The sequence below is a fragment of the Takifugu flavidus genome, chromosome 21 (genome assembly GCF_003711565.1).
Source record: "Takifugu flavidus isolate HTHZ2018 chromosome 21, ASM371156v2, whole genome shotgun sequence".
NCBI classification, from domain to species: Eukaryota; Metazoa; Chordata; class Actinopteri; order Tetraodontiformes; family Tetraodontidae; genus Takifugu; species Takifugu flavidus.
Window position 1 is genome coordinate 9,172,842 of NC_079540.1, and position 26,094 is coordinate 9,198,935.

General features: G+C 46.8%; 2 protein-coding genes across 6 annotated transcripts; one reads left to right on the plus strand and one right to left on the minus strand.

The window, feature by feature from the left end:
• The first annotated feature begins 1,990 nt into the window (after positions 1 to 1,990).
• Positions 1,991 to 18,665, plus strand: igf2bp3 (insulin-like growth factor 2 mRNA binding protein 3). 4 transcript variants are annotated; one of them, XM_057020011.1, is made up of 16 exons: positions 1,991 to 2,716; positions 3,645 to 3,705; positions 8,333 to 8,381; positions 10,558 to 10,609; positions 10,913 to 10,976; positions 11,435 to 11,713; positions 13,000 to 13,134; positions 13,206 to 13,328; positions 13,415 to 13,550; positions 13,705 to 13,833; positions 13,986 to 14,054; positions 14,636 to 14,758; positions 14,825 to 14,899; positions 14,974 to 15,105; positions 15,200 to 15,313; positions 15,682 to 18,665. In XM_057020011.1, exons 1-16 carry the CDS (start codon positions 2,542 to 2,544, stop codon positions 15,781 to 15,783), a joined length of 1,818 nt encoding a protein of 605 aa, XP_056875991.1. In that variant the 5' UTR covers positions 1,991 to 2,541; the 3' UTR covers positions 15,784 to 18,665. The 4 variants fall into 4 exon arrangements, with proteins under 4 accessions (XP_056875991.1, XP_056875992.1, XP_056875994.1 ...); XM_057020012.1 differs by having other exon boundaries at positions 14,639 to 14,758; XM_057020014.1 differs by lacking the exon at positions 13,986 to 14,054 and having other exon boundaries at positions 1,992 to 2,716; positions 14,639 to 14,758.
• Positions 18,666 to 18,713: 48 nt separating this feature from the next.
• Positions 18,714 to 22,820, minus strand: gpnmb (glycoprotein (transmembrane) nmb). 2 transcript variants are annotated; one of them, XM_057020009.1, is made up of 12 exons: positions 22,586 to 22,820; positions 21,810 to 21,965; positions 21,602 to 21,742; positions 21,272 to 21,445; positions 21,039 to 21,200; positions 20,667 to 20,960; positions 20,261 to 20,305; positions 19,966 to 20,157; positions 19,780 to 19,885; positions 19,441 to 19,661; positions 19,274 to 19,361; positions 18,714 to 19,189 (listed from the first exon to the last, which is right to left on the minus strand). In XM_057020009.1, exons 1-12 carry the CDS (start codon positions 22,653 to 22,655, stop codon positions 19,039 to 19,041), a joined length of 1,800 nt encoding a protein of 599 aa, XP_056875989.1. In that variant the 5' UTR covers positions 22,656 to 22,820; the 3' UTR covers positions 18,714 to 19,038. The 2 variants fall into 2 exon arrangements, with proteins under 2 accessions (XP_056875989.1, XP_056875988.1); XM_057020008.1 differs by having other exon boundaries at positions 21,581 to 21,742.
• Positions 22,821 to 26,094: the final 3,274 nt, after the last annotated feature.

Genomic DNA, 26,094 nt, shown 5'->3' on the forward strand with positions numbered 1-26,094 from the left:
TTTAAGCCGACTAAGCTCAGGCGAGCACTCGCGTGACCGCCCGAGCTATACGTTACATGCGCCAAAACAAGCGATTCCTGCAGCGGCTCGCATTTGTGACGCGTTCCTGCGCGCCCTCCGCTGTTTAATTTAAAGTGAAATATTTTAAATCGGTACAAAAGCGGTTAAAAACTACGGGCGTAACTAGGCCAAAGGGGAGCCTTAAATGATTAGTATAGAACTAATGCGTGTATATAGATGTATAACAGATGTAAAAGCTATTTCTAATTGGGGACTGGGTTTATTTCTATATGACATTTAACCGTAAACAATCAGCGCATTCGGCTCTATAAGTTTATTCATCTATATTCATTAAATAAGTTTAGTAATATGTTTGCCCCGCCGAGTCTTAACTCCTCCAAAATTGTGAACAGCTGTTGCGCCAGCATCGAATTGGGACGCAGCCTTGCTTTTCGTTTCATCTTTACAGTTTACAACAAAGCCGGAGGAAGCAGAGGAAGCACGGGAAAAACGCACAACTGGCGCGCTGATTCATATAGAATATTCGAGCCGAGGAGCCAATGAATGAGCGCGCTGAGGCCGAGCCAGCAGCGGTCCTGCGGAGCGGGCATGGAGGCTTGTGATTGGACGGCGTCCCCGACCAATCACACGGCTCGCTGTGTTTGCGCAGCAGCAGAGGGGTGAACCCACCGAGAGAGCCGTGGCCCCAGTCCGAGCCAGTGGCCGAAGGGCGCACTAAACCAACACTGGCTTTGTCGCCGGCTCTCTCCACACCTATGGGCCCATTCAACGCGGGGGACGCGACACATCACGTCTGCTCCAATCGTGGCTCTTCACTGACAGTGACAGTTTAAACATCACCAACTGTGATTTATCAACTTTCCCCCTATGCAACAGTTTGAATGACAAATACTGGGATGTCAACTGCAAAGACATGCACTGATAATTAATATTATATATGAAAGTTGTAATATGTAAATCAGGCTACCTTCATATTTCCTTGTAGCCTGAACAGTAGAATTCTCTGGGATTAAGACTTTTCATTTGACCTCCTTGTTCCTGTTATGCAGGCCATTAAACTTGGAAGCCATATTCTAAATTATAATGCATCATGTGCATCAATCACACGCAAAGACTTTCATAGCATGAAGAGAATAAGTTGAGCTCTTATAGGGAATCAACACACCAGGTTCGTATTGTTTAATGCATATAATCAAAACAACCCTAAGACAGACAGACAGGCGGACAGACAGACAGGCAGAAGCCTGTGAGCTGGAGACCCCTCCCACCATTCCTTCCCTCCCCCAGTTAATGCAAGGCCACGCAGGAGGTATGGCGGAGAACGTTGGCCATGTGCTTTCTGTCCACATGCTCACGGCCTCCTCGCTCTGCCATACGCCCCGAAAGTTGGAGAAAACATGTGGCGGCACACTTTTGACTCACCCCCCCCTTCGCTGCCACTTTATGTGTCAGCCACCCCATTCAGGCCTGCTGGATTCTGCGTTTTGGGTTTGAGGCGGGCACAGCTTGTGGAAGAACATGGATGCCGTCATGTGAACGGTAATACGTGTCACTTCCATGTTGCTCAGAGGAGGAGGAGGAGGAGGAGGAGGGTCTCCACCGGAATCCAAAATCTCAGATAGATCAGATGTGCAATTTAGCAGTTAGTGACAGTATACTAACTGATCATTTCTGATTGGTCCCACCCCCCTTTCCGTGCTCCCGTGCAATCAGCGTTGCGCACTTATCGCAGCCGTGCGCAAAAGCCCCGCAATAACAGCGTCTCCCCGCCATGGGCGTGCGTTAGCGCACCGCCGTCTTACTATTCTCCAACCGGCCAATCAGAATCCAGGGTTTGCAGGAAAAGGCACAGAATGTGATTCTAGTAAAGATACACTAGGTTCTCACGGAATCCCTTTACGCACACAGATCGCCGGGTTTTTTTTTTCTCTCTCCCCCCAACGCCAATCCACGCTCCCCCTCCTTTTTTCTCCACCCCCCTCTGCTGTCCCCACCCCAGATTCCCGTGCAATTTTCCCCAATCCCAAACACTTAATTGAGCAATTGGGATTCCTCACGTGTGGGCTGATTTGTAGTTTGAACACGTGGCTCATTCAAAAAAGCCGGAATAGCAGCGGATTTTTTTTTTCTCCCCCCTTCTTCCTCTTATTCTAGGCAGTGGAGTCAGAGGCGGGCGCCAGCCTTACCGTGTGTGTGACATTCTCTGTCTCTTTGCCAGGGGGTTTGGAGGAAGACACAAAGTAGTTTCTCCTCCTTTTCACCCAGCCCGCCATCGTTTGGAGAGACGAGATTAATAATTGAGCATTTATTTATTGCGCGATAGAGACAGAGGGGCGAGGGAGAGCGAGCGCACTGTGAGGCTGCCAGTTTAAATCTATCTGTGGCTACAACGACCAGGAGGCACGCCACAGCCACTCCGTAGTAGTAAAGGCGATTTAGGCTCCAAACACTGCACAGCTGCGCAAGCAAAGAACTATCTCCTTCAGCGCAACGATTGTCCCCCCTTTTCCAGCGCAGAACATGAATAAGCTATACATCGGCAACGTGAGCGCCGAGGCGAGCGAGCAGGACTTCGAAACTATCTTTGAGCAGTGGAAGATTCCGCACAGTGGTCCATTTCTTGTCAAAACCGGCTATGCGTTTGTGGATTGCCCGGACGAGAAAGCTGCTATGAAGGCCATTGATGTTCTTTCAGGTGAGCTGGGTTGGGGTTGGGGTGGTGGTGGTGGGGGGGGAAGGCAGCGAGGTGGGGGGGTGAAAAGTGATGATCTGAAAAGACGCACGAACTGCTGCTATTGTGGAAATTGCCTCTACTTCAGCCATGTAGGGTGGCGGTGGCGGCGGGGGTGTCGCAAAGCAATATTTCCCCCGCAACCTTTGCTTGGCCTTTTGACACCGTGGGTCCCGACTAACGGGCTTCCTCCGTCAATTTCAGTTTCGTACATTTTAAAAGTGTGTATTCAACCCAAACGGCCGGGAGTGTTTTGGGCTTCGCTGGCGCAGGTTTGGGGGGGCACAACGGCGCTGTGGACGCCGTGAAGTGAACCTCATTGTGAGCTTTATCTCACAGCCCACTTTGGCACGATGGGGAAGCCGGGGCCGCGGTGTGTTGCTGCTTTAACCCGTTAAAACACCAAGTTGAGGTCTGGTCTAGTTTGCAAACTACGGGCCTCCTCCGTTGGCTTTATTGTGAAGCCATTTCGTCCATTGTTACAAACCAGGTGGTTTAAACGTTGGTCAAATGTAGGCCAGAGTAAACCACACCGCCATCCGCTCCTTTTAGACGTATATTTTAACAGGGTTCGGTACCACTAAACTTGCATTACGCTTTACGGTCAATATGGTTTAGTAACGAAACCAAAGTTGGGATTTTTCGTGCTGAACACGAAAGAATTGACGCAGAATCCCGTTTGGTTCCTGCGTCCTGATTTATTTCAATAAAGGAAAATAGCCGTATTGAAAATAACTGCATGCGTTTTGCTTGCGCAGCAAGTTGCATAAAACGGGCATTAAAACTTAAAATAAGCGCTTTAAATGCAGCCACGAGCTCTGCCTCGGGAGGTCAAAGAACACACCACACTTACTGAATTTATTTTTCATTTATTTTATTTTTTATTTTGTAGGTAAAGTTGAACTTCATGGGAAAGTTCTCGAAGTGGAACACTCGGTCCCGAAACGTCAAAGGTAGGTCGAGTTTTATTTTATGATGCTCGGGTCAAACTCGTGGGACTTGGGACTTTTTCAGAAGAAGCCATTTTCCACCAACTGGCGTTTGCTGCTGTTCTTAACGGTGTGTGTGTGTGTGTGTGTGTGTGGTGTGTGTGTGTGTATGTATGCGCACTGTAATTTAGTTTTAATGTCATTTTTAAGAAAGGGGTCAAATAAAAAGGGGGCGTATGGTTCGTCTATAGCTCTACCCTCCTCCTCCTCCTCCTCGTGTTCCAAAATCGTGTGTTTGCCTCTTTTTTTTGGGAGCACATGTCTGTTTTCGCCACCATAGCTTTTCGCCCAGCTGACATGGAGGGCTCCAGGCTCGCTGGGAGCCGTGCACGGTGGTAGCACGCTGCTTTGAAGGCGCACAGGCCTTGTGGTGTCGTCCATTTGAGAAGGATCTGCCCGTCATTCCGCCTGCTTCCGCCCTCTTCTGCACATTGTGCGGCTGTTGCATGAGATGGACTCCCAAACGCGTGTGCGTTGGGAGGTGTTTTGGGGGCCCAGGTCACGGAAATGCTCGGGTGGAGACCGACCCTGGTGTGTTTTTTGAAATGTAGCTTTCCCCCCCTGAGCTGGACAGTAGTCTGTGTTCGCAAGGTGTGCGCAATCTGCGCCAAGGACGTTGTATCATGCGCCTCTTGGCGTTGCTTACGATCTTTATGTGGGTGAGGCTGTTCGGTCATGTCTGTAAATTTTCCTGAATTAAATTTCTAAATTACCTCGCTTGCTAATTTTTTTCCCCCCCTCAAGTTTGCTGGTAGAATTACGCAAAATGTGGACTGATTTGTGTGGGGGAGGAAATGCGTTTTTTTACGCAATCGAAGAGAGAATTTATTGTAATTTACGTTTTAATCAATCGTATTTATTTTAGAACCTCCCGACACAGTGTCTTTACGAACATTTATTCTTGTATTTCGCCGCAAAATGCCCTTACAGCTTGTGACAAGCTTTACCAGTCAGCTAGCGGGTAGATCAACACTGCAGCTCCTTCAGATACACCAGGTGATCTGCCGGTGGTCTCCAGCAGACCTGGAGACCTTCTCCAGCTTCCCCTCCACTGCTGGGGTTGAGCTTCCAGTGCAGCCAGCTTTGTTGGCCGAAGCAGAGTCGAGTTTCACCCTGACTGTAAAAAACAAAACAAAACCTAAAACACTGGAACAAGATGGGAGCAAAATTCAGGCTATAGACTCAACACACACACACACACTTGTACGAGTGGGGGAAGGGGGCTGTGGCCCTCTGCATTCCAAACCTGCAAATAACTGGGGATGGGGACCAATCACCGCGGTTTAAACTTTGAACCTGGCAGGAAGGGGAAGTGCTGCAGCAGATGGCCAACAAGATGGCGATCGAGGGCTCATCTGAATTGGATGAATGGTCATAACGTTGGTGCATATCTGCTAAAACATGGCCGCCTGGCTTTACGTCTTTTCATAGCATCTGTTGCTATCAGCACCCGTCCAGTAAAATAGGCTTTGCTCATGAATTCTTTGAATTACAATTTCAGCCATTTTAGCTAAATTTGCGTGACTTACCCCAAAACGTCTGCACATTGCTGTTTGTTTTTTTTTTTTCTCCCCCCATGACATTTAAAGATGACACCCACACACTCCTGACAGCAGCTTGCACTTTTTTATCCTGATGAATCATGTAAATAAAGTGGAAATGATCAAAATAAAAAATAAAAATCTGAGATTGAGCACAGCCTGTGTCGGTGTGTTTGGTTAAAATGCATTGACAATTTTTATAATTGAATCGTGTGTTTTTAAAAATGACGTCTATTCTCTTGTGCCGTGTTTTGAAAAGAGTTAAATGTATTTAGCTCTTTAGTAGCACGTTTTAATATTAAATGGACGCATAAGTGTCATTGTGCACGCAGTTTCTGCTGGAAATTCTTTGCATTTAACTCCACGTGGCCTTTTTTTTGTTATCTTCATATTTGCTGCTTTGAGTTTGGTATTTTTGGCTTCTTGCAAAGTTTTTAATTGCAAAAACGCATCTGTAAATTGAGACAATGGTGCAGATGGAATTTGGTGCCGTTTCGATACTTTCTGCCTCTTGTCGTCAGAATTCTGGGTCATGGAGTAACCGTGGGGCCCCACCTGCAAAAAAAAAAGACCCATTTTTGGCAAAGGCAAGGGGGGGGGGTGGTATCGGGAATACAAATATGCCCCCTTGTTTGAAACAAATTCTCTGGTTTTCTCTCTTGGAACGTGGACAAGTGAGCAGTTGTCCTGGTGGAACTCGGGTCATTAATTTCTGATGGTGGACTCGCTGGAGTTCTTGAAGGGAATTCCAAACACGTGTGCTGACTGTAGCTCATTGGCCGCTCGGCGTGTATGTAAAGGCTGTGACGGGGCAGCGGAAACCAGGCCGCGCGAGTTCACTCACTCATAACCCCTGCACACTGCGGAGGCGCTGGCTCTGGATGACGGCTGAGCACATCCGCGGGTCCCTCGCTGTCCCTGACGGTGTTGCGTTCCTGCAAGCGTGGACAACAAGTAACGGCGTGGCGCCGCCTCATCCTGCGTCTTCAAACACCCGCTTTTTGGGCTGAACATTATGGCATTTTCATTATTAAGCACATAAGGAACGCAGCCTTCTCCTGGCCATCACATGAGCCAAACCCCAGTTACTCCTGGCCCTCCCCCTCCCACTTTTAACCTCACTCTCCATGTTCCTGTTAGTGGACTTATTGGTGTCCATGGAAACGGGGGCCCCACCCCCACGGGGCAGAGAGGGCCCTTGTTACCCTTGCCTGAAACAGAGCTAGCACCCCCCCACGAAAAAAAGGGAGGGGAAAAAAAAAAAAAATCAAAGGCTGGGGACTTGGAATGTATACTACCCCCACCCCATAGCCTAGCTGAGTTCTGTGTGTAGGGCTATACGTTATCCTGGAAGTGCCTCGTGCGCTTGCACATTTCGCATGGCGTTCCCACCGCAATGCAGAGCGTACACAACGTACAGGGAGAGGGGGCCGGATCAGGCAGGAATGGCACACTGGGCCGGAAAAGGGCTGAAATTCCTCTTGGAAATTTAGTTGGGAATCTTTTGTCCAATTTGCACAGTTTCGTAATGGTTCAACTTAAATATGTTAATGGGCTGGTGTTGCCTTTACGGTGAAAGGACGAAGCCAAGGAATTTCAAGTGCTTTGCCTCTTGTTGCTCATTTGTGGCAGGTTTTGCTGCGTAGATCTCTCGTCTGCACTCCAATCTTTGCCCTCTTACCCCTCCCTTTGTCTTTGCTTAGTCGGTTTAGAAGTGCTTGTTTATTTTCGACACCACAAAATAGAAAATGGCCACTAGTAGCGGGCCAGCTGCATTTAAGGTGTCACTTAGCAGCTTGGGGAGGGGGGGTGGCGGCATGATTTGTGGCAGTAATGCACCTCTTCAGCTGGAAAGTGACAGAAAATGGTGTCTAGAAAGTTTTGGTACCGGCCGAACATTTCAGGTGCACGAGGAGCTTCGGAGCTATATGTGAAGTTTGTTCTTGATGTGCCAACAGGGAGGGACCTTAGCACGGCCTTTACGCTTCCTTACATTTTTATCCAGTTTGCACATGCAGGCGCAGTTGTGACTCACAAGTTGCGTAGTCTCGTGACCTCCACGTTTCCACTGTGCTCGTGCTGCTGTAGTTAGCTAAGGCTAACATGCTATTTACGCGAGTGAATTGGAATTAGTCGGCTTTGCTACCAGTTACAAAAATCAAAATTCAGGATTTATTTTTTTCTTGGTCTCCTGTGCGTTATTTACAGCAGCAGTTACTATTTATGAAGTTCTTGACTCTTAAACTCCAACAAAAAAGTAATGTGGAACATTAGTGCGGTTACTCGCTGCAAAAGGAACTGGATAAACGGGCATAATAATAAAAAATGTGCACAGTCCGATGTGCTAACTTTAAAAGATTTACCGCATTTATCTTTTAGAGCATGCCAAGTTTTATTTAAAATTTAAAGAAATGTTAACGCTGGGTTGGAATGGTAAATAACAGATAACCTTCCCTTTTACAGAGAAATGGAATTTTAGGCCCATTTTCTTAATCGCTATAATTGATAAGATTTTTTCCTAATCTATGAACCTTAACTGGAGATCCTGGTTATTTCAGTTCGTTGTGTTATAGGTCTCATTTCCTTTAGTCTGTCTTTGGCGTCATTTGAATGGCCGCTTTAATATCAGGCCCCCAATCTTTCTGCTGAAACAAAGCCTATGAAGCTCCCGGATTCTCAACAGGACTAGAATCTGCATCTGCCCATCTGTAGTTGACCACCAGTGATTCTGAGCTGTTCAGATTAATGGTTGTATTTGAGTGACACCGTGTGTCTCTATTGTGATTGTTCAACCATTGTAGCTTCAGGCTTTTATCTAAATTATGTCATATGTGGACTATTCTGCATGACCCTGTGCCTTCCTGTATCAAATCCACCATTTTCTCCACCCACTGTGTGCACGCGTGAATATATTTAAAACGGAAACAACTTTACTGATCATTTTTATTCCACTCATCTCTCGGCATTGTCCACCGTTTCCTCCTTTCCCCTCTTTACTTCCTTCCCTCCCTTTTATTCAATCCCATTCTCTCCCTCTCTTCTCTCTCCAGGAGCTGTAAGCTGCAGATCAGGAACATCCCGCCTCACATGCAGTGGGAGGTGAGTGCTAACAGGCTGCTAACTGCTTCCAGGGTGGCCCATTATCAGGATTCCCAGCTAGGCTCTTGTTCAGGGGTCTAGAGTCACCTTCCCCTTACCTTCTTTTGGGTTTCTATTATGGGGTGCTTGATGATTTACCCCCTCTGAATGCGGTGACAGCGGTTCAGGTTCACGTACTGAGGAGCAGATGGAGCTCAGACTGGTGGAGCAGAAATGATTTCAGGGTGGATCTGTTGGGCACAATTGATGCTGTTTGTGGGGAAACGGGCTGTCAGGCCATCCCTCGGTAAACAGGCATTAAAAAAAAAAAAGTTCTGTCTTTGTCTGTTAATGTTGCATGAAAGGGAGGGGAAAGTGTGTGTGTGTGTCTCTGGCATGTTTGCAAAGTCTTTGTTTTGAATTGATGTGCGTCTGATTTATGGAAACATGTGACTTAATTGTAGAGTCATGGTGTTGCCAGCACTGGTCACATGTACTTGAAGTTGCACAACTTTAGTTTTTATTCATGTATTTTTCCTAGAAATCCAAAAATATATTTGGCCAAACTGTGGCGAGGAGGGGAAAAAAAAAACCACAATTCAATATAATCCCAAAAGTGCTATCTTTTAAAAAAATAAATTAAAAAAATTCAGAAGTAATTCCTGACATCAATACCGATTTACTTTTTATTCAGAGACCATGTTCTTTTTTTTTTTTTTGGTTGCAAACGCGTCATAGCAAAGTAAGTTGTCCGATAAGCTCCATCATTGTGTGATTTAAGGCCACTGATTGTGTAACAGTGATTGTATGATCCCATCTGCCCTCACTGATTTGTCAGATGCCACAAGTGTCGGCTGTTTACATTTCATCGACGTCTCCTATATTCTTGGAATGTTCAATGAAAGTTGCTGGTGTTTTAGATTGAGCTGAACTTCACAGTGAACAAGGTTGTGTTGCTGGAGCCGCTTCCCTTGTGTTGGACGAGCCTCTGATACATATTTATGAGAGCGACTGTGGGAAACGTTCGTCTTCACGTCTGGAATTCGACTGCAAGTTATGACGGTGCTTCTTCGTGTCTTACACAACACGAGCCGCACGCCGCCGCTACACTTGGTTGAGGTGCGGAGCAACGGCCACGTTTTGTGCGTTGCGTGTCTCCTCTCTGCAGGTGATGAGCCTTTAATTTGAAAGACTTGGTGTCGGCGTCACATACTGTAATTTTCAGCCTCAAAGTTTGACAAATATCACAGAAATGTCATGTGACAAGCTGAGGATCCGGTTAAAAAAATATGGCGGTAACATGTTAGCTTTGCTCACTCGCTGTGAGCAAATGGCCAGAGACGGACTTGGCGTTTAATTGTGGGCTTGTTGCCCACGCGTGTCCTTCCGCCACAGCCTTCCCTCCTGCCTTCCTTGTGTGTATGTTCAGAGAGCTGAAATCTAACAATAGGATGGAATAGGAGCCTTTGTCAGAGGCCTTGAATCTATCTTGTCAGGTGAAGACAATAGGTCAGTGCGTGTGTGTGTGTGGGGGTGTAGTCTTCAGTTGGAATCAGTGCGACGTACACAAGCGTGAGTGAGTGGGTGGGCCTGGACCGTTTCCCCTTCCTTCCATGTGCTCTTGATTCACAGAATGTGTAGCATGAGCTCATACCCCTCCCCCCCCAGCCGTCGCTTCCTGCTGGAGCGAACCCCACCCTTTCCTGCCTGGCCCGGATTCTCATTGGCCGGCTCCACCAGATGGGTGGGCGCTGCTGCCGCCCAGCGAATGGCGGCTCCTCTCCCGGAGCAGCCAATTGTCGGGAGCGGAGACGGCGGAAAGGCGGGAGGCCGGTTTTGAGTAACGAGGAGCTGGAACACCCTCCTGTTGGCTGGAAAGTGGGGTTGAGCTTTTTGGGGAGTGTGTCCCTGCCTTTGACTAAGCATGATCGGATGTCTTGGCTTGGAAGCCCCCCCCCCCCCCCCCCAAACCACCACACACACACTTGGTCACATCGGACTTGAACTCAATAGTCTCCAGATTTAGACATGCGACTCCTTTGAGTGCTCTGCTAGCTATATGTTAAATATCTTTAACATTTTACTGCTCTTCCATTTATTTTTTCTTTACAATAACTTGTTCTCAGAGGGAGAATTTTGATTTATCCATGTGTTAGGAATTCAGTTGGTTTAGCTCTAATGTCTCCCCTTCATTCAGGTGTTGGATGGAATGCTAGCTCAGTATGGAACAGTAGAGAGCTGTGAACAAGGTAAATGTTTACATTTTGGGTGTATATATATATATATATATATATATATATATAATATATATATATATATATAATATATATATATATATATATATATATATATATATATATATATATATATATATTAAAAACATTTGCTGATTGTGCAATTTGAGTGGAATTGAATCTTTCCTGTAAAACTGTTGTGGTTTAATGGAAAAAAAATCGACCCGACTCCATTTAACCCCTAATATTTAGCTGTTTTTAAAAGCCGCATCTGGTGTTAAGTTGTGATGCTGTGAACTGACGTGTGTTCTCCCACAGTAAACACTGACACAGAGACGGCGGTGGTTAATGTTCGATATGCAGCCAAGGACCAAACCAGGCTGTGAGTATTTTTATTTATTTATTCTATTTAGTTTTTAGCATTTAAATGCTGCTGATTTCCTCATGCCAAAACATTTGGGGGTTGTGTGTGTGTGTGTGTGTCTCAAGTGAAGGGGTGTAAATGGTAAATTAGGCATTTGGTGCCCCCTGTTGTCCACAAATTATACATTTGTTGCTTTAAAATGGTTGACGGAGGCCCCAAGTGTAATTACTTCTAAATCCTGGAGACGGCATGTCCAGCCCAGCATGTTCACACACAGGACGAGTGCTACGTCTACCTGTTGGAGGTATAGCGTGTGTTTGAAAGGCATGAACAGCATGATTACCAGCATCAGCCTGGTGGTCAAGACAAAGGGGGTGGGGGGGGGGGGGGGGAGGGAAGAAACTGAAGTTTACAAATGTACCTGCCTGTAAATCCTGTGCAGTGAGCAGAGCCAGACCCTCTTTGCTGTCCCCCAGGGCGATGGAGAAGCTGAACGGATATATGATGGAGAACTATGCGTTGAAGGTGTCCTACATCCCGGATGAGACGGCCAGCCCTGAGGGTCCTTCAGAGGGTGGCAGGAGGAGCTTTAACGCCCGCGGACCCCCACGGTCCGGCTCGCCCAGCTTGGGTGCCCGGCCAAAGGTGCAGTCGGACATCCCGCTGCGAATGCTGGTGCCCACGCAGTTTGTGGGGGCCATTATCGGCAAGCAGGGAGACACTATTCGGAACCTAACCAAACAGACCCACTCAAAGTAAGTACGGAGTTCAGGGCGCCATGCTACAATGCAATGCTGCTGTATCTAAATGGGAGGAAATGAAACTGGGTATAATGTATGCAAACATCAATGCACAGAATGGTTCCAAAAAGCAACCAAATATAGGTTCATTATCTTATAACTGCAGGTAATTTTGCTGTTGATACCCTAGAAATGCTGTAAACCTTTAGTAACTGGCTAAAAATAAGTTGCTACATTTTTAGCTTCCTTCCGGTCTGGGATATTCTGACAACAGATAACGTTAGCTCGGTGTCGCGGCGCTTCGTCTCGCTGTCCATGTGGCCACGCTGTTGAATCCTTCAGCATTCCAAAGTTCCACGTTGTGCTTTCAGCTTTACATCCAGCTGATGAGCATCGTGCCCTCGGGACGGTTCCGGCATTAAAGAAGCGCGTATGTTTTCGTTTCATCCTCAAATGTCTACCGGCTTTCTCAAATATTTCCCGCATTGTTGTGAAAGTGTGTAGATTCCATCTCCGACCTTTGCTTCTGAATCTCTGCTGCCATCCTTTTTGAATGAAGACTCAAAGGAAGACGTTCAGCTCCTTTGCTAACACCAGCCTTTTCTGCCACCTTGTGGTTGATGATTGGGCTTTTTGTAGTCTGGCGTAACGGTTTCTCAAAAACCATCTCGACCTCCTAAAGTCTTGAAATGCTTTATTTTATTTTTTTTTGGTTGGCGTGCCAACGGTAAAATAAAAACAAGCCGAATTGGGCGCTTAAAGGCTGTTTGACTGTTTAAGTCCTGATTAATTTCCCCAAAAGTTCCAGAGCGATGCTGGAGCTGTTCTCCATCGGTCGGCAGAAGATTCAAATTTTCGGGTCAACTATTACAGGCCCACATTGTATTCGTGGCCGTATTTTAACGGAGCTTAAGTAGACCTTCAAATTCAATAAATCCTATCCCTGGTGCTGCAGAGAGAATTTAGAGTTTTCAGCTGTAACCTTCATTCTTTTATTCCATGAAATGGTTTAATTGGACCCATCTGCTGTCTCACTTCAGACCTTAGTGCCTCTGCTCCTATAAGAATAGGAGTGCATATAAGCTCGTTTCTAAAGTTGTATCTTGTAGGTTATTTTGTATCTGGAAACGTTCGGTCAGGAAATTGCAGCACCAACTTGGTCCAAATGTTTTCTAAGCCTGGTTAAGGAACATTTTACAAGGGTTTATTCTACATTTGTGACTCCTGTGAATCCTTTCATCCAAAAAATCTGTCATGATGCAGACAGATTTGTGACCAAAGGTGTTTCTCCTCTGCTGCAGGATCGACATCCACCGGAAGGAAAACGCAGGCGCGGCAGAGAAGCCCATCACGATTCACTCCACGCCCGAAGGTTCTTCCAACGCCTGCAGGACCATCATGGAGATCATGCAGAAGGAGGCCATCGACACGAAGTTGTGAGTAGATGTTCTTCCAGCAAATCGGGCTGACCGGAATGGCGTTAAACATGTGGCTCCGTCTCGTGCAGCACCGAGGAGATCCCGCTGAAGATACTGGTCCACAACAACTTTGTCGGTCGGTTAATTGGGAAGGAAGGACGCAACCTGAAGAAAATTGAACAGGACACGGGGACCAAGATCACGATATCATCGTAAGACGCCTCCGCTCCTTTGATGGGACGTGCAGCCGTTACTGAGTTGACCTCATCCGCCCCCCCCCCCCTGCTCCTGTGTCCAGGCTGCAGGATTTGACTGTGTACAACCCAGAGAGGACCATCACGGTGAAGGGCGCCATCGAAAACTGCGGAAGAGCCGAAGAGGAGGTGATGAAGAAGATCAGGGAAGCTTACGAGAGTGACGTGGCTGCTATGAACGTAAGTGGTGGGAGGTTTTTTCCCCCATTAAACTTTATTCTTAGTAAAGCAAAAGCCAAAAATGTCACTGTTGCTCGTATTTATGTGGTTTTTGGCTGGAATTGTGACCAGTTGATGCTCAGTGTTTAATAGAAATGTTCAAATGTCTCTGCAGCTCCAGTCCAACTTAATTCCAGGCTTAAATCTGAACGCTCTGGGTCTGTTTCCCAGCGGCACGCCGGGCATGGGTCCCTCGATGTCCAGCGTCCCGCCTCCAGGAGCCCATGGCGGATACTCGTTCGGCGTGAGTTGGCCTCCGTTCCTGCTGATGCTTACTGCTGAGTGTATATTTTGGTCAGGACAAGCTCCTGAAGCTGAGATGCTGCAAGACGTGGGGCAGATTGCTGTCGCTACAACACAGTAAAGTCTTGAGTGTCATGTTTCTTTTTTCCTTAGTGCAGTCCTTATGGGGTTGAGGGGCCACTTTGGGCTTCTATGATGCCGGCGAGCAGCCAGCCCCTCGCTGTAAGTCACCCGTCAAAGTGCTTTGCACGGCTTGTGGCTGCTCGCTGTGGGGTCAGTGTTGATGCTTTAACATAGACTAGATGTAGGAATGTGGTTTTAATATGAACGACCCACCCTTCATGGAGAAACACTAGTGTCTCCCAATGAGCATTAGTACAACTGGTGACAGTTTGTGTTTGAGGCTGTTTCGCCCTCGTGAGGACGGACTGGTGACCTGTCCAAGTGTTCAGTATTCTGTCCCGTCACGTGGTGACTGTAGGGAAAAGCCTCCAGGGTTTCTCCCTGGCGCCGAATAAGTGTCGGTGAACGGAATGGAGGGATCGGTCCCACTCAAATCAGAGCTGAGTGAGGTTTCTAAAAAAATTAAAATAAAAAAAATAGTTGTAATTGCTGGACGCGAGCTGCAAAATTCTGCAAGGTTTTTCCATTTGAAGGAGCGTCATCTGTGATACCTCTTCATGGTAGACTTGCCCTCCGGTGCTTAGGTTTGGTGCTAGCTGGCTGGATGGAAGTCTGCGAGGCGTTCGGCGGCGCTGCGTGTGTGCGATCTGCTGCTAACGTGCTAACGTGTTTGTGTGCAGCAGGGAAACCCAGAGTCGGAGACGGTGCACCTTTTCATCCCAACGCTCGCCGTCGGGGCCATCATCGGGAAGCAGGGCCAACACATCAAACAGCTGTCGCACTTTGCTGGAGCGTCAATCAAGGTGCGAATTGAGCTGCTCTTATTAAACCGGAAAGATTTTTAACACTGCCGGTCTGCTGTCCTTCAGATTGCCCCTGCAGAAGGAATGGATCCCAAACATAGGATGGTCATCATCGTTGGCCCTCCGGAGGCTCAGTTTAAGGTCTCCCATCAAATTTAAATGTAGGCCTGATTTGAAGAGCGGCACATTTCATGTTCTCTACTATGCACCTGCAGGCTCAGTGTCGCATCTTCGGGAAGCTAAAAGAAGAGAATTTCTTTGGGCCCAAGGAAGAGGTGAAGCTGGAGGCTCACATCAAAGTTCCCTCCTTTGCTGCCGGGCGAGTCATTGGGAAGGGCGGCAAAACGGTAAAGCATTCGCTGACTGGGTGACTGCGTGTGAAGGAACGACTGTGGAAACGAGACGAATCGTCTTCTCAAGTTGTCGCTCTCCTGGTTGCAGGTAAACGAGCTGCAGAACCTGACTTGTGCTGAGGTGGTGGTGCCCAGGGACCAGACACCTGACGAGAAGGACCAGGTTATAGTCAAGATCATCGGACACTTCTTTGCATGCCAGGTGTGTTTCTGAAAGGGGTTTTTCTACCGAACCTCTTTAAGTCTAAATAAATTAGGGACAGGTGGGGGAAATTGTATTTAGGTTCATAATCCACTGACTGAGGTTTGCAGGAAACTGCTGTTCTTGGTCCTATATGAAGCAAAATTTATGGATGAGCTGCGTATTTGTGTGGAATTTACTACAGCGTTGGAATCTACGTGGTTGCAGCCATCGAAACTGAACATTGTTGGTCTTTTACCAAGTATGAGAGCTAAAATCTTGCTCCTGGATCTGTCGTTGGGTCATTGTAAATCCTGGTATTCCGCTAAGACACCTTTTAAAGGTTTGTGCTGGGATCTGATTCATCTCATTTGCTTCTTGTTCCTCAGCTGGCCCAGAGGAAGATTCAGGAGATCCTGGCCCAGGTGAGGAGGCAGCAGCAGCTCAAGCCCGCGCCTGGAGCCCAAACTCCACTGCCCCGCAGGAAGTAGAGATCCAGCGGACCTGGAGGAACGGTGACTGAATCTGCCGGAAGACTCGACAGATGGACAGATGCAGCAGAGTCCAGTGGGAGAAGAACAAGACAAGGGGTTGTAACGCTCATCTCAGGGGTCAAAGGTTCCCGGGAACCTCGGCAAACATCCCCCCCCCCTCCTTGTCTCAGGTGTGGCTGAACCCGCTGCCTCTCAACTCTACCCACCTCGCCTCTCTGCATCTCTGAGGATGTGCTTCTGAGGGCTCCCAACGACGTCACCTGCCCTCACGTGTACTCGCCCCTTAACCGCTCTCCTCCCCACCATGGGTGTGTTTTTGTTCTCTCTCCCCCCCCCCCCCCTTGTTTTACTCTTTAAAAGGAAAAAAAAGCAACAAAAAAAGTCACACAGAACCCCTCCCCTCCCGCCACCTCCTCGGTGTGGTACTTCAAACCGGACCTGAGATGTTTTGGTTGATTCGATATTTAGTTTTTTTCCGTGTTTGGTTGGTGAAGCTTTCTCATGAGTTTTTCTGTGGAAAGGAAGGCATTGCTGTCGAGGTCCAGGTCTGGACTGACAGGTTTATTTTGGGGGAGGGTTGGCTCAGAGGGTGGGCCGTGTTTAGGGGAAAGAATCTTGTTTCACAACAGGACCCCCTGAAGGGTGGATTATATTGGGCGTCCTGCCCTTGTAACGATAGTGGCATTTTATAAAATTGGATGCATTTTATAAATAGACCTATATAAATAGATGAATATATATATATTTAGAGGTGAGGGCAGTGCCATGACTGACACTTAAAGAAACTAAATGCTGCTGCCCAGGAAAACCAATTTAATATGCATTTTACTTAACTACCTCAGGATCTAGTACCTCAGAAGAGAAAAATGATTATATATAAATATATATGAAAAAAAATGTTCCTTTTTTTTTTTTTATTTTGCTTTTGTGGTATTTTGTATACTTTATAAAGCTGATAGTCTTTGAACATTTTTATTTTTTTAAGAAAATTAAAAAAATTTGGTCAGCTGCCAACTGACCTTGCCTTCAACTCTGGTGCTTTAGGTGGCATTATTCATGTGTGTGCACGACTTGAGCTGACCCTGTACATACAGCCTATTTGTACATAGCAGCCCCGGAGCCGAGAGTTGGCGCCCCCCTCAGCTGGCGGCTGACAGGAGTATCGAAACTCGTCTGTATTTCCCCTGAGGGTCCACCATCTTCTGAAAATTACAAACCAACTCTGACATGCAGTTGATGCCAACCGTGCATAATTTCAGCAATGCCATTTAGTTTTGGAATCGATGTTATTAATGGTACTTTTTTTTTTTTTTTTTGCCCCGGCCTTAGGACGGCTGTTGTCGGGGTAGCGTAGCGAGGACTACAGCGGTCTTAAGCTGCCCTGCATTGTCTCCTCCTTTATTTTCGTCTTGTCCCCGGACCATCTGCCACCTTTAACAAGTGTCTTTGCACGGTCCAAGGCCGCTTCGGTTTGTCGTCAGGGCGAGGTTCCTCATTTCCGAGTGACCCTTGTAGCCAGATCAACTCGTTAACGTGCACGCATGCATGGTGTGGGCAGGGGGAGTCGCAGATGGACACTTTTGTTTTTGTTTTTGCGCAATAGAAAGACGGCTTAAGTGAAGGATCTCCAGAAACCTGCAGACGCCACCGGGAAGAGGGCGAGCGAAGCCTCTTGGAACCCAAAACTCTTACGTCATTTGTCTCTTCATGCTGAATGTAAATACGCTGATTGTGGTCAACGTGCTTGAGTGTACCCATGCTTCCACAGTAGAACGCCGTCTACCTCAGCTGAGGGGGTCGGGGATCGGGTTGGCCGTTGTTGTGGCACTAAGCACCCCCTCGCCCCTGCCCCCACTGAGTGCCAGTGCGCACCGATACCTCAGTCCCCCCCCACACACCCTGGAACATTTGTCGGCACGGGCACGCCATCCTAACACAGCGCTGAGGGGCACAAGTGACACTTAACTCATCCTCCCGACCAGCCAGACTACCCCCCCACCCACCACCCCCCTCCTCCAGTTTGTTTTCATCTACCTCTTTAGATGCATATTTGAAGTTGAGGCATTCTTCTGTTTGTTAGAAATTACCCCCCCCCCCACCGCCCTTGATGCATCATTTTTTTCCCCCATTTAAAACTAAAAAATAATCATGTGCTGTTTAAAAATGACAGAATAATTGAAAGTGAAACAGTTTTTTCCTCTTTGATTAAAACCAACTATCTGCTCTTTTTGGCTTAAATGGAAAAACATCTTTCTGCTTTCTAATTTTGGTGGTGTGGCTTTCATGTATTGAACTTTTGCTTGGGTTTTTTTGTGGAGGAAAAGGTCAAATCACGTGTTATTTTTGCATTCAGTAGTTTAAGAAAATACAGTTTAAAAAAAAAAAGGCCTTTTTGTTTTCTGATTTAAGACTTCAAAATAGATACAAGTCATGTCTTTGTTTTAATGCTACACTCACTTGCTAATTCTTTTAGTAACTTCTTAGCTTTTCTTGGCTGTAGTGTGGAACGTCTCTTGGTATGACATGTGCAGCAAGAGGGACTGGAATTTTTTTTTTTTTTTTTTTTTTTTTTTTTTTAATCTTTGGAAATATGATCTATGGTCGGCATGATTCCTTCTCCCTTTCTGCAAAGATGCTTGTGCCCCTTCACCCTCCCCCCCCCCACACACACACACAGCTCCACTTGTCAAATGCCTCTGAATTAAAAGAAAAAAAAAAGTTCTCTTTGTTTTTTCGTTGTCCGATCGGTGATTACGCAAATGCGGTGGTGACTTTTGTGGTGCCAAGAAAGAAAGGTTCGTTTTCTTTATTTTTTTTTTCATGGCATTTTTGGAGACCTGCTGTGTTGTGTAATCATTAAATGCATTTCTCATTTGAAAGCATTGGTGATTGCATTTTTGTAATGTTTAAATACACTGCCATTCTAATCATTTTCAATTTTTATTCGTCCAAAGCATTTGGGCAAAAATTGATTGGTTTGAGTCAGAAGTGAGTAACTAAAATTGGACAGTTGCACAAACAATTCTTGGCGTAACAACCAGACAGCTGCAAATTTACCCTCTTTTCTAATGATTGGCCAAAACACTTAGAACCCCTTTAATAATTCGTAAGGGTATTGGTTTGAAAGACGCCAACACTCTGCTAAAATCTCTGCCACAAAACGGCACCGTTAGAGCCTTCATTAGCTAATCTTTCATTTGGTTAGTATTCTCACTAAAAAGGTCGGAACGGCGTTGCAGCGTCTTGAGGAGCCTACACGGGACGCCTCTCGGTCAGCAGGTGATGGCTCTCCTCCCTGGAGGGGAAGAGCGTCTCCCTTAGATGCACCACACGACCCCTGACCCCACCGCAGCGCATGTTGTCCAACAGTGGCCCCCTAATGGGGCGGTACACCTTGTAACGCCTGGAGAACAGAGGGAAATATTGATACGTGGGTTCTCGTCAATGGATTTGTTTTTTAAATTGGTGCATAGTCCAGATTACTCACCGACACATCAGATAAGCGATAAACGCAAAGACCGCCATGAGCGCAGCAGCTGAGGAGAGCGCCACCGCGGCGTTAGAGCCGCTGGACGCTACAGGGACACAAGCAGGACGTCACCTTTCTACATGCTAAACACTCTGACCATGCATAGATGGGAAGAAATGACCAACCAGGTGCATCCTGGGACTTGTTGATGGTGACGGTGGTGCTGGTTAGGGCCATGCTGCTGGAGTCCTCCAGGGTGATGTTGACGCAGTAGGTGCCGGGCTCCGCAAACCGCCGCCGCAGGTGCACTTCACACAATGAAGACGGCGGGACGTCGTCGCACGTAACCGCCTGCACCTCGGTGCAGCTGGGGTCCGACACGATGGTGCAGGCCGAGACCGGGATGCTGGGGAAGAAGGGAAAGATGTGTTAAAGATGAATGCAGAGCTGCTTTCAGTGGGGGGGGGGTGAGGTATTTAAAATAAATGTGGTAGCGTTTATGCTTAAAGCTATAATGCTCTCACTTTCCCAGACATTTCACCCGAAAGCTGATGTCTGTTTGGGTCACGCGGGAAGCCGACACGTCCACGATGCGACTTTTTGGCTCGCTCTTTAGTGAGGACGGGGGCTCTGGAGAGCAGACGGGGGAGAAATAACCGCTAAAAATCAGTTTAGTTTTAGCGTTGAATGAATTTAGCGTCTCCACCCACCGATTATGGTGATGTTGCCAGAAAAGGTGCCGTGGGCGTATCGGAAACACTCCTGGCTCCTGAGGTGCCTGATGTGAAGCCAGGCCCGGGTGGTGGGGTCAAACTCCGGGGTCACGCTGGCAACGGTGGATGGCAAAGAGTCTGTGGTTAAGGCGATAGAGGTAGACGAGGCCTGGCTGGTGCTGAGTTGTCCTGGGGGAGGGCAAAAACAGATCTGTGTGATGCACCTGTGTATCAATATTTGGTCCCTGTCAGGTATGAATTTCCTGTTTGTTGGTCACCTCATGGAACTCACCCTGGGTGGTGTCCCGACGTATGGTGACAGCATGAGTGGGGATCTCTGGAGGGACACAAAAATGCTTTCATCACATAAAACCGCTTCTGTGGACAGGAAATGTCGGGAGCGGATTCGACCGTTCCGATCAAGTAATTTTCCTTTGCTAACTCGAACACGACAGATCAGGAAACCCGTCATGTGAAATGTGTTCACGCGGCCTGGTTGTCGGTAGGTTAGCTGCTGTCTGAAAAGAGGAACTTGCTTTTAGTAAACTGGGAACAAAAACCAGCATTGTCATGAAGACAGTGGTGTCCTTTGGGGGGGGGGGGGGCTTCCTCGCAGGGTCACCTTATTTGCAAAGGCCATGTCAACCATGGGCCCTTGGATTGTCCTGCAGTGTCCATATTTAAGTTTCTCTCAGTACCTGTGGAGGGGGCGGAGGTGGGTGGACATTCCACCGGGAACGCCGCCTCCACCACCAGCTTCACGTTCATGGTGCCCAGCCGGCTGTAGGTGTGCGTGGTCACGTTGCGGTGCGTCACCAGCTGGTTGCCGTCCCTGAAGTCCCAGATGTAGTCGAGGGCGGCGGCCGTTTTCAGGTAACCGCTGGGGTCGTGGAGATGGACTCTGAAGACCACGTCCTTGCCGCGGAAAAAAACGTTCTCCGACTGGTTGACCGCTGCCTTCTGGGAGATGTGGACGGCCACGGGGATCTTGTCTGGGAAAAGGTGTGAGAGACTAATGAATTCTGAATTCTCTTGGTTCTGTAGATAAAAAGGGTCAAATGTGTCTCCACCTGTCACATAGAAAACCGTGTTGTCCACACTGAGAGGACTGTACTTCCTGCGCTCCCTTTTCCTGTACACCATGACCTCCATGATTTCTGCTCCCAGAGGGATGTTGGTGGTGTTGATGGTCACACTGGAGGAGGAGCCATCGCATGTCTCGTAGTACTGGCCTGGAATCGGGAGGAGACGAACGGGAATGTAACACGTAATAAAGAAAAGGTGAAGTGGTCCGCGGTCTCACCCATGGTGTGCCAGACGTAGACGTAGCTCTTGCGTCTCCAGTCGTTGCTCTGAGGGAAGGGCTTCCCGTCTGGGAACACGTTGCATTTCTTGACGTCCGGGCACTTTCCAAAGCCGTAATCATCCAACCAGGACGTCCAGTTGTACACGTAGCCAGAACGGAGCTGCCCATTGGCTGCTCGGAGAGAAGGGAGAAAAACAAACGGTTCTGATGATGTCATTTCCTAACGTGCATATTTACTTGGGTTTATGTTTGTTTTGATGAGGTGATGGTGTTGAGGGGCGTGGCCTGGCTGGGCTCTGACAGCACCTGAGGCCTCCAGCTCCGTACCATCCTCGCAGTGCTCATCCCAGACCAGGTCCCCGTTGGCGTCCTCCTTCTGACACGGCGGATACTCCAGTTTGGCGGTGAAGGTGACGCAAGAACCGTTGAGGGCTGGACTGTCGCTGGTCAGGTGGACCTTCGGCTTACCTGCGCAAAAGTTTCAGGTAAAGCAAAACATCCAAAATCTAAATCCAGAGGAAATTCAGCGACTCACTGTGGTGGCGCGTCAGTTCATTTGCATTTAGATTCAGTGGGGGGTAGAGATAATCGTCCCATGGTTTGGTGTCAGGGTCCCAGCCAGGAATTGGCGGAATGGGGAACGGAAACTTGTTTGATGCATCGTGTTTGTGGGGAAAAACGGCACCAAATGCTGCAGGTGAAAGAAAGTCCAGTTAAAGAATCCCTGAACAGAGGCTGAAAAGATTCCCTGATGGCGGGAAAAGAGACGGCAACTCCAGTAAAGCCTCTCTTTTCCAATGGTTTTCAAAGGGAACGATAATGAGAATCATCCGACTCCTTCAGTGGTGTGGCACACTGTACAGCAATTATGAGATGTGGGTGGGGGGGATTAACTTTCATCTAAAATACTATATTTGAAACAGAAAGTGTTAAATATACGGTAAGCCCTGCACTGGGGGGTGGTCAAATACTTTTAAAAGCTCAACAGTACTGGCATAATTAATTTAGGGCAGTCAAAAATAAATGTCAATTTAAGGGATTTTAATAATTTTAATAGAATGTTTGCTAATCATCTAAGGCCTTGACAAATAGGTGTCGATCTATATAAATTGATAAATTTATAAATTAGAGCGCAACTCTCAAACTCGGATGATCTGATTTCTCAAAGCTTCACCATAAACTCATGGTTCAAAACTGACTTTATCGTTTATTTAGTGGCAACGGCTCACATGAGAAAATTTAAAGGTATTTGGTCATCTGTTCTCACCTTTATTACATAAATGAAGCCAACTTTAAAGAAACGCCACTTACTTTTGCGTCCATCTGCTTGGCAAAGAAAAGAGGCACCGATCAGGAGGAAAACGCAGCGGGTCGCATCCATCTCCGCACTCACAGCAACAAAAATAAAATCAGACGATTCTGGACTTGATTTCCTACTGGACAGTCCTCGCCCTTCTCTCTGCTCGTCCAGTTCTCGCAGTACGTTCCCTTATTTGTCCTGATGTCGCCTAATTTAATGTGAGCGCACAAACATGTGACGTTTCCTAACAAGACGCAGCTCATCCCTCATTAGTTTCCTCCCGAGCGCAGGAAACTCATGAGGAACGCGCGCATATGTTCACGCTCGTGTGAGCCCAAAGGTCACTTGGGAAAAGCTCAGTTTAAATACCAGAGAGTTACAGAAATATACCACCGTTAATAAATGATTGATCTGTGTTTTGCAGTATAACATTGATGTTGGTGGTTTATTGTGATAATTAAAAAAAAGAAACTGCCTATTATACAAATAAAGTACGAATTCAATTTCCCGTGCTTGAAGTGAAACATGCGTACTGGCATCGCAACGTCGTACTAGCGTGTCAATGCAAGTCAAATCTCATTAAATATAACGAAATCGCAAAGTTACATTGCTAGAAGTTTGTATTTAGACCTTTTTTGGTGGCTAATAACTTAAAAACTTTCGTGTGATCACGTAGCACATGACTCAACTATCCGATGGTCTGTGTTTTTGTCATCCAACTGAGTGCCAGATTGCGCCATGACGCAGCGCATCCACGAAAACCAGTCGGGCAGCCTGTGTCTGCATCTTCTCCCTGCTTCATCATGTGATAAAGTCCTTCCACTATCACGAGGAGAATTTGGAAACTGCGCCAAAGGGCTCCCCAAAAATTTGTAACGTGACTTTTAACTGGCGTTTTTATTTAGAGAAAAGGGTGAACGCCAACATGCCAAATGGGCAAAATTGCAGAGATCTATGGACTCGTTTAGTTAAGAAAAGATTTGAACCAGACTATGGCTTTTCTGATTGCTCCACCTTGAGGTTTATTTTATTTTATTTTATTTTATTTTATTTTTTACCCCCGTTTTGTCTCAAAAACACGCAGAAACGCCATGAATAGTCAAAGTCTCTCCAGTAGAGGGCAGCACCTCTCCGCAGATGCGTTCATGGTTCGACTTCTGACTCCCAACTCATCAAACTGAGGACTTCAGTAAAATATGACACTTTTGGAAATAGTCCGGCCTACTGTTGAGAATCTGGCGACAATTAATTATTTATACGTTTTAGAAAGACAACTGCGTTGTTGGACACCAGCACATTTAAATCCTTGAAGTTAATAACTTATTTTAATCTATTTCTGTGTGTGTGTGTGTGTGTGTGTGTGTGTGTGTGTGTGTGTGTGTGTGTGTGTGTTGTGTGTGTGTGTGTCATGCTTCGCCCACCACACGAGAGACAGTGCTGGCTCATATCTGAGCTTCGGAATGCAAAAAAAACAAAAAAAAAACGGAATGTGGCCTGTTTTGTTGGCAGTCGGGGGATAAAAAAAAAATCCATTTCATTGTGAGCTTTGGCTGCGTGTAGGAGACATAGTTCTAGATTTTTAACTGTGCAGGAAATACTTTGAATCGACCTGGACGCTGACCATTTTCTTCAGAAGTTATTGAGATCACAGCTCCAAGTGCCTGTACGATCTGTGCAGTTTCTCGTACTACCACAGGGGGGCGACATCACTCGTCTACGCAAAAACAAAAACAACAACAACGGATCTTGACAGTTTATGTTGATCTAAATTCTTGTACCTGCCGAATGCGGAGAGTTTCCATAGTAATGCTTGTCCACGTGAATAAATCAGGACAGCACATAATTCAAATTTTAAAAACTGCAGAGACGAATGTGATGAAACTGCCCCATCAAAGAATATTTGCACTCCTAAAAGTTATCTAAAAGTGGTTCGTTTCAAGTTAAGTAGTTGAGGTTTTCTTTTAAAACAATGGGGATAGCGTGTAATAAAACGTGTTAAAGCTTGAGTTAATGGACGTTGTTGGTTGTGCTCTTTCTCATCGTGGCCCATGAACGTACTGTTTTCCCACAGGAACAGTCAGACTCCATCTCTTCTCTGATCTTATCTTCCTTTTCATTTCCACCCTAATCTTGTCTTCTTCCATCCCCTTTTTTTGTGCTTTTAACTTGCCCGTCCTTCTCCCCAGGTGTCCCCTCCCTTCTCTCCAGACCGTAATCACAGAACTGTCTGATTGCTTTCCAGTCTGTCATCCTGAGAATGGTGGGGAAGGGGGGGGGGGGGGCACTATTGTTGTGCATAATGGTAGGAAGAAAGGAAGATCCTCTTTTAATAACTAGGGTCACCAGTCATCACCAGGATGGGTGGAAACTGTTCTCATCGGCCTCCAAACTGGCTTCAGCAGCCAGACTCCAAACGGTGACCAGAACTGCACTTGGCCACACAGATCCGAGTTCTGTGAAGCTCATGTGTGTGTGCACACAACTCTGCAGCCTGACCTCCTCCAAAAAAAAAAAAAATCTAACCCTGATGTCCTTTGGAAAATATTAGTCAAGTATTTGGATCCCTCTCCTAAACTTCTTTCTCACTGTGGGATTTTTGTGGCATTTTCTTCTCCGGGCCCGTAATCAACTTGGACACAACAAGGCAACTTTAACCTTTCCACTAAAAACAGATAAATGAAGGAAAACGCAGTAAACCGGGGCTTCTTAGGGTCTGCGTTCAGCTGAAAACAGCTGCCTGCATGTGCTGGCAGGGACTGAGGCGACTGCCTCACTTCCCAGCATCAACAGACGGTCATGGGACTGCCAGGACCACCGCCAGCTGGCAGAAGAGAAGATCTTTGATGTGTGACACACCGGGGAGTTTTCTGCTGAAAGAAAAACTCAGAAGCTGGAAGTAATGAAAGAAGAAGTTGTTGAACAGCAGGGGGCGCTTGTTCCAACCGAAGCAGCGTCTGGTGACCTGTCAATACTTACGTTGATGCATTTGTTTTGAAAGTAGTGACTCCTTTATTCCTCCAAAACTAACAGTTTATAGAACATACTCTGTAGAAGTAAACTGCAGATTAAGAGTGTGTTATTTGTCCCCCGAGGGTCGTTTTTACCCGTGTACATAAAGCAGGGCCCAGTCACCACTCGTAACAGGAGAATCAGAGACTTCAGGGTGCAGGTATGTCTGCTGTGGGAGGGTAAATCTGGGGGTCTGAACCCTGAAAGTTCAGGTGTTTCGCTTTGACCGGGATTCTTGAGTGATTTTATAGGTGTAAGTGTTTTTCACTGCAGACATCTTGTGTCGTGCAGACATTCACTTGCTCCATTTCTTTGTTTCTTCATAGAAACGGACATAAAACAGCGGTTGTCAACATGCTTGCAGGTGTTATGACAACCTGAGAAACATGGTTATTGAGGCAACATAGGCAGACATACCATTTATGTTTTGGAATAAAATCACTATTTTCCCAGAGTGAACTCTTAATATTTTCTTCTCTACTGAGGCCTTCAGGTAATTTCCCCCAGAATA